General features: G+C 39.0%; 1 protein-coding gene across 3 annotated transcripts in view; it reads right to left on the bottom strand.

The window, feature by feature from the left end:
* Window positions 1-12,394, bottom strand: part of ASPM (assembly factor for spindle microtubules) — a 50,594-nt gene extending 38,200 nt beyond the window's left edge. For all 3 annotated transcript variants that reach the window (XM_087424348.1, XM_087424349.1, XM_004438988.3), the window contains exons 1-7: window positions 11,892-12,394; window positions 9,411-9,554; window positions 7,761-9,252; window positions 3,277-3,381; window positions 2,720-2,866; window positions 1,136-1,381; window positions 790-857 (exon numbers count right to left, since the gene is read on the bottom strand). In XM_087424348.1, the coding sequence (XP_087280474.1) occupies window positions 790-857; window positions 1,136-1,381; window positions 2,720-2,866; window positions 3,277-3,381; window positions 7,761-9,252; window positions 9,411-9,554; window positions 11,892-12,188 (2,499 nt within the window). In that variant the 5' untranslated portion in view covers window positions 12,189-12,394. The remainder of the gene's footprint in view (window positions 1-789; window positions 858-1,135; window positions 1,382-2,719; window positions 2,867-3,276; window positions 3,382-7,760; window positions 9,253-9,410; window positions 9,555-11,891) is intronic.
* Window positions 12,395-12,784: the final 390 nt, after the last annotated feature.

Raw genomic sequence — 12,784 nt, 5'->3', positions numbered from 1 at the left:
CTCTCTCAGCCTCAATTTCTTGTTAAACAAAGCCAGATTACTACAAAGATGCTTTCAGTCCGAAACATTTTTCTACTCTAAAACCTACACTCAATTGAAGTAAGAATAGGACATCCCACATGATGAAGGTAAAAAGCCTAAAGAAAGTATAAAAGTATATCAGTAAAAGACTAATGGCAATGGAATCACAGAGGTTTTTTTAACAAAAGCATATTTATAACAGTCAGCTACCAGTGGCTTTCTAATTCAGTTAGTTTTCAGTTAGTTTTAACATTAATATTATTGAGCCCTGCACCTCGTGAAAAACTTAAATTCTGATGACATTTTTAGGAGCAGTCTTCCATCAAAATGGTTACAATGGCATCAGACTGGTGTAGATTCAAATCCTGACAAATTATTGCCATTCAGCAAGTCACTTAACATCTAAGCTTCTGTATCGTGAAACAGAAGTGAAAGTGAAAGTGAAGTGAAAATAATAATATATACCTCACCGGGTTTTGAAGAGGTTTAAATTAAAAAATGTATTGAAACAGCCTAGCATTGTCATTTGTAAATTCTCAAAAAGGATCTTACTATATCTATTATTAAATGCAGTACCAAATTATATATATTTAAGAAACTAACAGGAAAATTGTTACACAAGGAAATGGCAATAATATATAAAGGCCTAGTGAGCATTTATTAGAGGACCTTAAATTTATATTGAAGGATCGATTATGCTAACCAAATGACTTTATAAGTGAAACCATATTTTATTAAAAAGTCTATTAAAAGTAGAGGCCTACTTACCTCTAGGCCAATTCGTAGCCACAAAGGATTATACGACAACAGCCAATTCAGGACTTTCTGCCGTTCTCCTGAAATGCACATGAAAAGCGAGTAAACTTGGACCAATAATCAAATAGAGACAATAAATAAAATTTCATGGAGAAAAATCAGTGAAAAAAAAGGATAATCACTGATATGAAATAATTTAAACAAAGCATTCTTCCACTCTGAAATATATATATGATCATATTTAAGTATGTGAGATTTTAGGCAGCAAAGCCAATTTACATATATATTTGACTCTGAAATACACAATCTCTAGAGTGTTTTTAAAGAATTAATTTCAAGATTTCTATAATCTTCTTACCCACATCTTTCCAGAGGTGTCTATCTTTTCGAACAGTTAACCGTCTAGCTTCAATTTCAATTTCAAGCTTTTTAATGGCTTTAACCATTTTTTCGGAAGTAAATAAATGACATGCTTTACGACGTAATCTATTCAACCTGCACCGAGCAGTGTATGCTCGGAGAGACACTTCATCTTTTGTAGGAGCTCTAGGAACACTTATCTTATGTTGACTCTCCACTCCCAAGAGAAGAGAAGCAGCATTTACTGGGTAGAGACAAAGGAAGAATGTTTCTGGTTAAACGATATTTATGTATATCCTTAAATCCAGCAATAAATGCACTTGAAGATGGCCAAAACGGAATCTATTCCCTGCCCATTCCAAGCTTGCTCTTCTCTTCCCTGTCTCAAAGTAAAGTTATCACCGTTCACTCAGTACCTTAGGCCAATCTGTCATTGCGACCCATTGACTCTACCTGCAAAATGTGCCCCGAGTCTAACCACTTCTCACACCCTCCACCACAGCGATCCAAGTTCACACACGATTATCTCTAACCCAGACTAGTGAAGTAGCCTCCTAACTAGTTTCTCTGCTTTCATCCTCTTTATAAATTAAAAATATAAGCTCCCAAAGAATTGATTTCTTAAAATCAATTCCATTTTGAAATGCGATTTGAATTTTTATAAAACATTTTCTCTCAAGAAGAGAACTAAAAATCAGGCTTTGTGTACTTTTGGAAAAAAAGAAAAGTGACCTTAGAGATCATCTAATCAAAGGGCCTTTTAATGTAAAAATCCTATATATGCTTGTCTCTAACACAGACCAGTCTCTGCTTGAACACTGCAACAATGGAGAAATCGTCTTCTGCAAGATAGCCTATATGATGGTTTCACAACTTAGATGTTTACAAGAATTTTTCCTTATCTCGAGTTGAAGTGATCCCTATCATTTCTATGGGATAACAGCACAAGTTAAGTTTCCTTCTCTTTCAGGAGAAAACCCTTCAAAAGTTTGAAGGTCAGAGTGTTTCCATCTTGTTCTGTACCTGAGTCTTCTCTTTTCCGGAATAAAAACTGAGATGTTTTAAAAACTCCCCATATCAACTGGTTTTCAAATCCCTCAAAATTCTATAGCTTGCCTACAAACATCTTACATGAGGGTACTTGAAAACGGAGACAAAAAAAAAAGAAAGTGGAGACAATATTCCTAAAGTGATCAGGCCACACAAGACTGTGAAATATATTCACCAGGACATTATACTTTATTAATGTAGCTAAGCCTGAATTGGATTTCTTAGCAGCCACGTTTCACTGTTAACTCAGATTAAATCTGTATTAAAATAAAACTCATTCACCTGAAAGGCTGGAAATTGCATTGGCTGATGAGGGAGAGTGGAAAGCAAAAAGAAAGTAAAGTTCAGTCCTTACAGTACAGAATTCTCTAAAAATTCTCACCAACACAATTTTTAGCCCTCATGTCAATGAATTAGTGAACTATGCCATTAACTATAAATAATAAACAAAATATGTATAATTAAAGAATGGAAAATTCACATTAAAAACTGTTAAAATGAATTTTAATTTAAACATTAATTTAATGTTTACCTTCAGAAATATTTGTTTTTACAGTGAAGTCATCAGGAGTTAATATAAAATTTAGCCACCACGTGAAGCCCTGTTGCTGCTTTTCCTTCCAGCGCTCATCATAAAACATGTTTTTCGCAACAAATGGCATTGGATGTCTAGGAATATCTAAGAATACAATTAGGTTACCGCATAAGAAATTTTCCTCTAAATTATTACACAATATAGAGCAAAAACCATTTTAACTAGCAAAACCACCTTTGAAACACTGAACAACAATATTTGCTTTTCCACTTCTCACTGGCAACTGTTGAAAGCATTTTAGGTATGAAATGCAATCCAAGTAAAAACGGCAACGGTAAAGCACTATCTCCTGATTATTTAAAAATCCCAAGTTACCATGAGTCAACTTCATTACAGTCTGAGAAAATATCCTAATTGTTATCTAAATACACACTTGAATAATTCTTCAAGGCTTTTATTCCACAAAAAAGGATCAGTTCATTTCTGTTTGAAATGCAATTAATGCTTCATTCCACGTCAGTTTCTCAGAGACCTTAAAGATAACAAACACTTGCCTGTTTTTAATGGTTTTATGAAGGTCAAATTAGACTGTGCCACAGCAACAATGGGTTTTGTCCTTCTGTTTGTTTTAGAACTAGGTGTTCTGTAGACTACTGAATCTAAAATAAATTAGAAAATAGAATAAGAGCATTAAAAAACTATATAAATTCCCTGAATGAACTGTTTTAAAGTTAAAATTTGAGTTCTCCACAATCATATCCATTTAGCAAATACTGAGTAACTACTATGCACCAGGCACTAGGCTATGAACTCACTGGTCAATAAAACCTACATCTGGAAGTTATAGACCAGAAACTACAATTTATTGTGTGTCTATAGACAATATGATTCAGATTCAACCACAGCTTATTGTGTGTATCTATTCCAGATTCTGTATTAGGTGCTGAGAATGCAGAACTGAAAGATATGGTCCCAGCCCTTGAGAAGTTCTCAGTCTAGTATAGAAGTTTAAAAAGAACTATAATACGCCACGTAAAAGAGAAGTACATATAAGGAGCTATGAGGACACAGAGAAGGAAGAGCTGACTTTGCCTACAAGGGTAGGACGGCCTTCCTAAATGGGGATACACTTGAGCTGACTCGTGAAGGGGAGGTAAGGTGTGAGGAACTGGCCTGTTAACAGAACTGCAATGTGGCTGGAGTAAAGAGCACATATAAGAAAAATACAAGAGGTTGGAAGAGGTAGAAAAGAATTCCATAATATTAAAAATAATCGTGGCAGCTAACCTTTGAATACTTTGTGCCAGGCACTGTCATGGTCTTTTAATATAGGTCACCTCATGCAATCAACACAACAAACCTATGACAAGTGTACTGTGATTATCTATATTTTATATAATTAGGATACTGGGGCTTAGAGTATTTAAGCCACCTGGTCGAGATTAGACAAGCCAGTAAGCGGAGAGCTGGGCAATACAGTTCCAGAGCCTGCACTATTCATCCGTTTGAAGCACCTGGTATGCCCATGAAGGGTTTCAATCTAGGAAGGAACACCATCACTTATATTTTAGAAAACAGTATGGACAGTGGAATGAAAAAGGTCAAGATCAGAGATAGAAAGTTAAAAGGAAGCTATTAAGTTAGCTATGAGAATTTAAATTAAAACGGAAGCAATGGAGACAAATTACAGAGAAGAGTTATTTTAATAGTAGAACCAACAAGCCTTAACAAGCAGCTGACTTGGCAAGTGATGGAGAATGAGAACTCCAGATGATTCCCAGATATCTAACCCAGGTGAGCGAGGTGGATGGTAGGTGGTACCTACAAAGGAAGTGCACTGAAAGTCATGGTGGCAAATAACCTGTCAGAACCGCCGTTCACTCCCTCAAAAGCAGGTTTCACACCAGCTTACACTGCTGCTAAATATAAGCAAAGAGCTAATAAAAGCACAGGAGGGAAGCTAAATCCAGCCTGTTTTTGTATGGTCTGCAATCTAAAAATAGTTTTTACATTTGTAAATAGTTGGAAAAATATAATTCTTTTGATATTTCGTGACACATGAAAATTAAATGAAATTCAAATTTCAGTGTCCATAAATAAAATTTTTTTGGAACACAGCCACACTCATTCATTTATATATTGTCTGTGGCCATTTTCCTTCCTATGACAGCAGTGTTCAGTAGTTGTGATAGAGATCACCTGGCCTGCAAAACCTAAATATTCACTTACTATCTAGACCTTTAGAGAAAAAGTTTCCTTAGTTTTGATTTAGAGAAATTGCAAATCTATGCCAATTGTGAAAATAAGGCACATGACTAAATGGTAACATCATATTTATTAGGTCATCAGGTTCTTAGTATTTGAACATTTTAAAAACAAAATTATGAGGAAAAATTCCTCATTCTGAAACCTTGCAGAAGATAGTCCCTCTGCCTGGAACGCTTTTATTCTGTGGGAAGTCTTTCTTGGAACCATCTCACAGCTCTTTCCCATTCACACAGAGCCAAGTAAAGTGTCTCCATTTCTGTGCTTTCATGGTTCCCTGTACATAGCTCAACCAGAGGACTGAGAGCAACCTGAGGACAGGAATTATATCTTTTCTCCTTGTATCCACTAAGGCTAGAACAACGCACGGCACATAGTAGGCACTTTACCAATGTTGAATAAATGCACCTTGAAAAATTGACTTTTCTGCTCTCCTAGGTTTGTCAGAATACAAAGAAGCTAAAGCCACTCTTAGTGAGTTACCATGCTCTTATATAGGCTCATAACTCAGATACCAAACGTGTCCAATTCTTTTTAAACCCTGCAAAGAGGATCAATTAGGTGGCCACATCAAGTAAACTATAGGATCAAATGTGAACACTTCAGTGGTTCATTTGCTCATTCATTCAGTTACTAAGTCATTCATTCATCATTTATTGTACACCGTGTAGGAGATCAAAATAGATATGTTTCTTATAGTCAAAGAATTTGTTATCTGGTCAGAACATATCTATAGGGAACAAGAAAACAATACAAGCAAAGAAATAGAGTTAACAGGTAGATACAAGATGTCACATATGATGCCTTCACATTTGCTAAAAGAATGTACCTAGAGGGAAAAGTCATCAGGGAGCAGAGTTAATACAAGTTGATTATAGTACTTGAAATAAGTGAAAGATCTGAATTAGTGAGAAAACAATAGATATGAAAGTTAATAAGAGGATACACGGTCAGTAATAAGACAAAGATCCCCACCCTCGCCTCTTTTATTCATCATAGTATTGGAAGTCCTAGTCAGAGCAACTGGGCAAGAAAAAGAAAGGTCATCCAAATTGGAGAGGAAGAAGTAAAATCGTCACTATTTGTGGACAACATGATATTATACGTAGAAAACTCTAAAGACTCCACCAAAAACTGTTAGAACTAATAAACGAATTCAGTTAAGTTGCAGGATACAAAATCAATATATAAAAATTTGCTGCATTTCTATACACTAATAGTGAACTATCAGAAAGAGAAATTAAAAAAACAATTCCATTTATAATTGCATCAAAAAGAATGAAACACCTAGGAATAAATTTAACCAAGGAGGCGAAAGACCTGTACACTGAAAACTATAAGACACTAATAAAAGAAACTGAAGACATAAATAAAAGGAAAGATATTCTGTGCTCATGGATTTGAAGAATTAATACTGTTAAAATGTCCGTACTACACAAAGCAATCTACAGATTCAACATAATCCCTATCAAAATTCCAACGGCAATTTTCACAGAAATAGAACAAACAATCCTAAAATTTGTATGGAACCACAAAGACCCTGAACAGCCAAAGCCATCTTGGGAAAGGACAAAGCTGGAGGCAGCAGGCTCCCTGATGTCAATCTTCTACTTCCCCAGTGAAGTAAGAAGCAGATCATCAGCTCAGATGAGGATCAGAGACTAGCTCTGGGGCCTAAGAGCCTGGACGAGAACTCCAGCTTTCTCACTTACTAGCTCTGTGATCTCAGGCAAATGAACCCAACTCCTGAATGCACTGGTTTCCTCATTTGAAAGATGTAGGACTGATAACACCTACTTTGTATGATTGTTGTAAGTTCTAAAGGAGGTACCATAAAGCACTCACAGCTGGGTCTGACAGAGCCCGTGCTCAGTAAACGTGAGCTGGTTATCAATCACAAGAGAAGAGGCAAGACAGGTGGTAGAGGTTTCAGGAGAAAAGAAGGAAGGGGTAAGATAGTCTGGATCAAAGTGATCAATAAGCCAGGAAAATGTACCCAAAAAGAAATAAGGGCTTACTTGAGATAAATAGTCACGCATTTAAAGACCACCCAGCCGGATTCAGGCATAGAGCAGAGATGGATTGGGACTGTAATTTGCTGTTAACTAACTAGCGCTCGGTCTGCCTTCCTGCCTGGACCTTGCTGGAAACTGAGGTCATTCGGGTTAAACGGGCTTGATAGGATTAGCCCTGGTTTTGAGGCAGACAGTGGTGACAAGGCTGTGAGTAATGGGGAAAGAACAGTGAGGTTTGGCCCAAAGGAACGCATAGCTCTGGGGCCCTATCTTCATTGCTAATTAATGGCAGAGGAAAGGCTGAGGGAGAATAATGTCACCAGGAGCACAGTGTGTGCAAAGGCCTCTTCCGCATTCCCTCAGGTGGTACTGTGGGGGCCAGGCACTTCACTGGGTCTTCCAATCACGGCCTGGACTCAGGTGAGGCCAGTCAAGTACCTTCCGTGCGTACAAAACTTGAGGAGGGGCCAAAACAGTCATCAAGATAAGTATTTTAATGCAATATTTTTTAAAAATCAAAATCACTGCAGAAAAGTGGTGATGAACAAAATATCAAAAGCTTAAACAAGAACAAGATCACAACTATATCTGAAATCAGCCCCACTCTACATTTGCCCCATCTTCCACTAAGCAAACTGGTAAATGAAAAGGACAAGTTAATCCAAGCTTATCAACAGCAAATGTACTAAACCAAAAGAAACAGAAAATACGCACCTTATAGGTATACTCTCATTAAAGATTTTATAAACAGGACTCACCGGTTTTCTTCTTCAGGTTTAATTTCTCTCTGTTGCTAATACGTTTTGAGACGAGTGTTATCACGCTTTCTGTTTTTTTAACAGTTGATGTTTTCGATTCCACGGGAGAAAAATGTATTCTTTTGATTTCTTGCACTTCTGTATGTTCTGTAACTGTAACCCTCACGTTTGCATCTTCCACGTTGCCCTCACCCTTTCTTTTACGAGGAACTAAAGCCGCCTTTGAGGAAGAAGAAGTTACTACATTTTCATAACTCTTACATTGAATCACTGCTGGATCGGCAGCTGGAAGATAAGAATGAAAAGCATCCTTCTCTTTTGAATTCTCTGCTCCTTTTTCACCTTCGCCTACTATACTGTTGAGGCATCTTTTTGCCTTTGGTTTATTAGTCTCAGTTTGGTTTTCTCTGGAACAGGTGGGCTTCGTTTTAGTAACAGTGGCAGAAAGTATTGGGCGCCTCTTAAGTTGTTTATCACGTTTAGAAGTATCCTGAACTGCAGGAAATTTAGGCTGATTTTGTTTCGTAAAACTGTAACAATTTGACTTCATTTCTAAAGCTTTGGGTTCTTCAAAAATAACCTTGGGAGAGTTTAAACCCTCACATTCAGGAAAACAAGGTAAAACTTTTTTTTCACTCTGATTTTGAGGAGACTGTGAGGCCTGAGAATATTCATTTGATAATGGTGATAATTTACATGTTTGCTGAGATATACATAAATAGGCCATATTATCTCTTACAAATTGATGTGGGGATAGAATTGGATTAATTGACTCTGATTCTAGATCCTGATTTAGTCCATAATTATCATTTACGAAAGAATCTGGACTTAAAATCGTCCGATAAATTTCATGTACAGTTTTTGATTCCAAATGTACAGGCCTTGAATTTTCTTTCATAAATGTATCTGATGAAAGACATGCCACTAACTCTAGTTCATTATTAGCTGCATGACTATTATTTGCAAATGAATCAGGACTTAGAAAATTTCCATGGTTTTGTGTAATGTTCAAAGTTGAAGAATAGTTTGGGGTAAGAAGAAGTTTACTATTCTCTTCATTTTGGCCATTACTATTATTTATGGAGTTAAAGGAAGTTTCAATTATGACTTTTTCATTAGAATTAAAATTTTTTGAAATGCTGGTACTTTCTTCTTTCATTAGTTCCCTGTTTTCAGATGCGTGAAGAAACGTGTATGTAGTAGATCTACGTACAGAAAGCGGCAAGCAAGTCTCACCACGGCATTCTTTGCAAGTGGGATTAATAGGTGATATGGGTATTTTATTTTCTTCAAGGATTAAAGAACTGTTTTCTGTTGGGGAACAGCCTTCATTCACAGCCAAATTTTCACAGGCTTGTAGTGGGCTCCTAACTCTGTCAACTTTTGGGGAAACATTAAATGTTTTATTAACATTTTGAATATTTGAATTCCTCTTTTTATGACTTGAAGAGGCTGAGACTTTCTTCTTATTAATGGTATCCCAAAGACTTCTCTGCAAAGATAAGCGATCGTACAGATTAAATTGATAGCTATTGAATATTATCTTTAAATAAACAATATTATGTATGTTACTTCAAGAGTATTATCAAAATCAGTTTTACATATTATTGTTTTCTTGGAGTAGACCACAGAATGATTAAACCTTATTACCTTCTTCTTTTTCTGTTCTTCTGCATTTCCTAGTAGGATGGCTTGGTGTTTCACAATATCATTTACAAGAAATGTGACAATCTCTCTTACTCGGCCTTCTTTTAATGGTGTCCAGTTAATAGAAATAACAATTTTTTCTTTAGGCTATAATCAAAAGAACACATTAAATGAATATAACAGTAGTGATGTATAATAACTGAAACATATGCAACTTAGAATACATTAGAGGATTAATAATCGTTAGTCACCAACACTCTACAACCTAATAACATTTAACAAATCAAACATATTGTCCTACCCTATCTCATGTCATTATAAGGAAAAAAGCCACTAGTAATAACAAGGCTCACAACAAAATAAATTTCTAATATAACCTTAATTATATATGAAAGCAATGAGACAGTCTCCAAATCATTTTATTTTAGTTCAATAGTTTTTAAAAATTTAATCACATATTTCTACTTCTTTAGAATATGTAGAGTACTTCTATTTCAAAGAGAATGACCTTGCATTATGAAGACTTTCTTAAAAAGAAATATAAAGATGATTAACTAAATTCTTTGTTCCTCAAAAACTCCTCTATAATCCACATTGTCACCATTACTGATATATGTTAAACATTTATGTTCCAGGCAGAGTTTCAGGGGTCTTTTATAACTAGTTTAATCCTCACATCCCTAGGAAGCAGGTACTGTGATTTTACATATGAACTCATCAAGGTCCAGAAAGCTTTAAGTATTTTGCCAAAGTCCTACCACTACCAGTTAGAACCCAGGCTGACACCAAGCTCAGACATTAACATCTGCACCCCACAACCTGGCAGGAATTTGCCAAATGCAAAAACCCTCCATGACAAAGCAAACTCTGTGTCTGTTGTTTTTCAGGGGAAAAAAGACAAGTTTTGTTCAAAGCATAAAGCATATAAGCCATATAAACATTTTGACCCATAAAACATCATAAACAGCTGGTTTTAAAAAATAAAAACAGTGAACTTTTACACTATAAACAGTAAATTCTAAAACAAAACAAAACCATTTAGTGCCACATAACAAAAAGAAATAAGTAAAAGTGTTACATAGATAGAAAAAAAACACCCTCTCTTTCCATAGAAAGAAAAGCAAGCGTTCCTAGACTAGAAGGGAGGGGCAGGTTCTTAGTGCAGCTGAACCACTGCTGACACGCAAGTCAATGGACCTGAGATTGGAGCCTCTTCTCACTGCGTCATGACGCCGTTATTTAGACAACTCGTCAGACTCCCTCAGCTAATGGTGTATTTTCACACTTTCAGAGGTTCTCCTCAATGGTAAAGCCACAGCAGTCAAAATAAGCACACAAATTCTCTGGGTTTGGTGAACATTCCTCTGGCCAACGCAATGCAGAAAAGCTACCAGGGGAAGTTCTTGAAACCAATTCATAAAATGAGGTTCACCATTAAAATTACACTACAGCAAAGAAAAAAAAATGGATTAAAATACTAAAGTGTGCATACACAACACACATGCTTGTTGAAAACAGTCCTGAAGAGGTGTTTTTGGTTTTTTTGCTGTAGACATTTAGCCAAAACAAAGCTCACATATTCCAGCCGAATAAGTAGCTACCCTGACTCTACATGGAGTTACCCTGACTCTACATGGAGTCCGTTTCCCGGATACATACAGAAACTAACTTGCATACTGAGACGACTGATAGGAAGCAATTAAAAAATTTTTTTAAAGCTGCTCTAACCAACGGACTCCTGGCAATCTTAAAAATAGATGGATTTATTGTTAGTGCCCAGGAGTGGATTCCATCTCCTAGAAAACTGTGGACAGATCCTCTCCCCTTCCGGCCGCTATATCAGACAAGCTCTGCTGCTATTCATAGGGTTTTCACAGGCAATTTTTTTCCAAGTGGGTGGCCAGGTCCTTCTTCCCAGTTTGTCTTAGTCTGGAAGCTCCGCTGACACCTGTCCACTAGGGTGACCCTGCTGCAATTTGAAATCCCAGTGGCAGAGCTTTCAGCATCACAGCCACAGGCGGCCGCCACAGGATGACAACCGACAGATAGGTGTGGTTCCCTGACCGGGGAAAGGAACCCAGGCTGCGGCAGTGAGAGCAAAGAATCTTAACCACTAGACCACGAGGGCTGGCCAGGCAGACAGAAAGATAGGTAAGTAAAAGGATTAATTTAAAAAGTGCTGCCCATTGCTTTAGAACTACAAGAGTCTGTCGCAATGCCTAAAGTCTATTAAAAACGCTTCTCGATTGAATAGAGAGGTCTATCGATATGCTTCTCATGATGCTACGTGCACGCGCGTTGCCCTGCAGCCGCCGCCCCAGTGACCGGGTACCCTGGCCCAGGCTATACGGGACAGGACCCACCAGATCAGCGAGAAGGAGCTGACTTGACCCCCCACCGCACCCCCCGCAAGGGTCTCCTGTCTGGTCCTTTCTCTCCGGCCGCGCCGTCGTAGGAGGGGCGCCCGAGGGGCCCACGACCCACCTGCAGCACCCAGGAGCGCGGCGAGACGCTGAAGCCGCGGTCGGCGGCGGGGAAGCGCGCCACCTGCACCTCGGCCACCTCCTCGTTCGGGTTGTCCAGGGCCAGAGGCAGCGTCCGCGAGGCGCCCAGGCGGACCGCCCCGAAGCAGAGGAAAGGCGACTTGCGGAAGTGGCTGAGGGACAGCACCGGCGGGGCAGCCGCCTCCTCCTGGGCCGCGGGGTCCCGCAGCCCCGCCGGCGGCCTCGGCTCCGGGGGGCTCACCCGCCAGCACCTTCGACCCCCGCGCCGGGTCGCCATGACAGCGCCGACACCCCGGGACCTCCGCCCGGCTCCCACCAGGCTGCTCCGGAGCGGGACGGGGAACCGCTTCCCCCAGGGGCGGCTGTGCAGATCCTGGGAGCGAATCCCCACTTTCTTCTCCCGACACCGACACCGACACCGTAGGAGAAATGAAACAACGCCCACAAGCTCGCAGACTCAAAAGATGAGCAAAACAAGTGTGGCCCTTTGCCTCCGTTTAAACTTCCCGCCTCTGCCAATGGGCGCGCCCGGGCCCCGCCCACCTCCTCACAGGGCCAATCACTGAGCAGCAGTCCTGGCCAATGGGACGACAGCGCCTTATTTAAATGATTGCATCTGCCGCCCGTCGCGCTCTGCAGAGGCAGAATCTTGGCGACTCTCTGAAGCCCGTGGCTTAGAATTGAAATTCGCCTTTGGTTTTTGTCAACAGGCTGTGTTGAGGGGAAGAAGTTAACAGCATTTCCACAATAATTGTAGCAATTATTGAGGTTTCCCGGGACAACCTTAGGTAAAACTGTTAAGTAGGCAAAAATTGGTTGAAGTCATTCCTCTTTCAACAGACCCCGCCCAGAATTACATTCATTAGCTTTCCT

This window comes from Ceratotherium simum, chromosome 36 (assembly GCF_057802395.1).
Source record: "Ceratotherium simum simum isolate JZ-2026a chromosome 36, ASM5780239v1, whole genome shotgun sequence".
NCBI lineage: Eukaryota > Metazoa > Chordata > Mammalia > Perissodactyla > Rhinocerotidae > Ceratotherium > Ceratotherium simum.
Note: the sequence above shows the minus strand (reverse complement) of the source record. Positions and strands in the feature narration are given on the sequence as shown.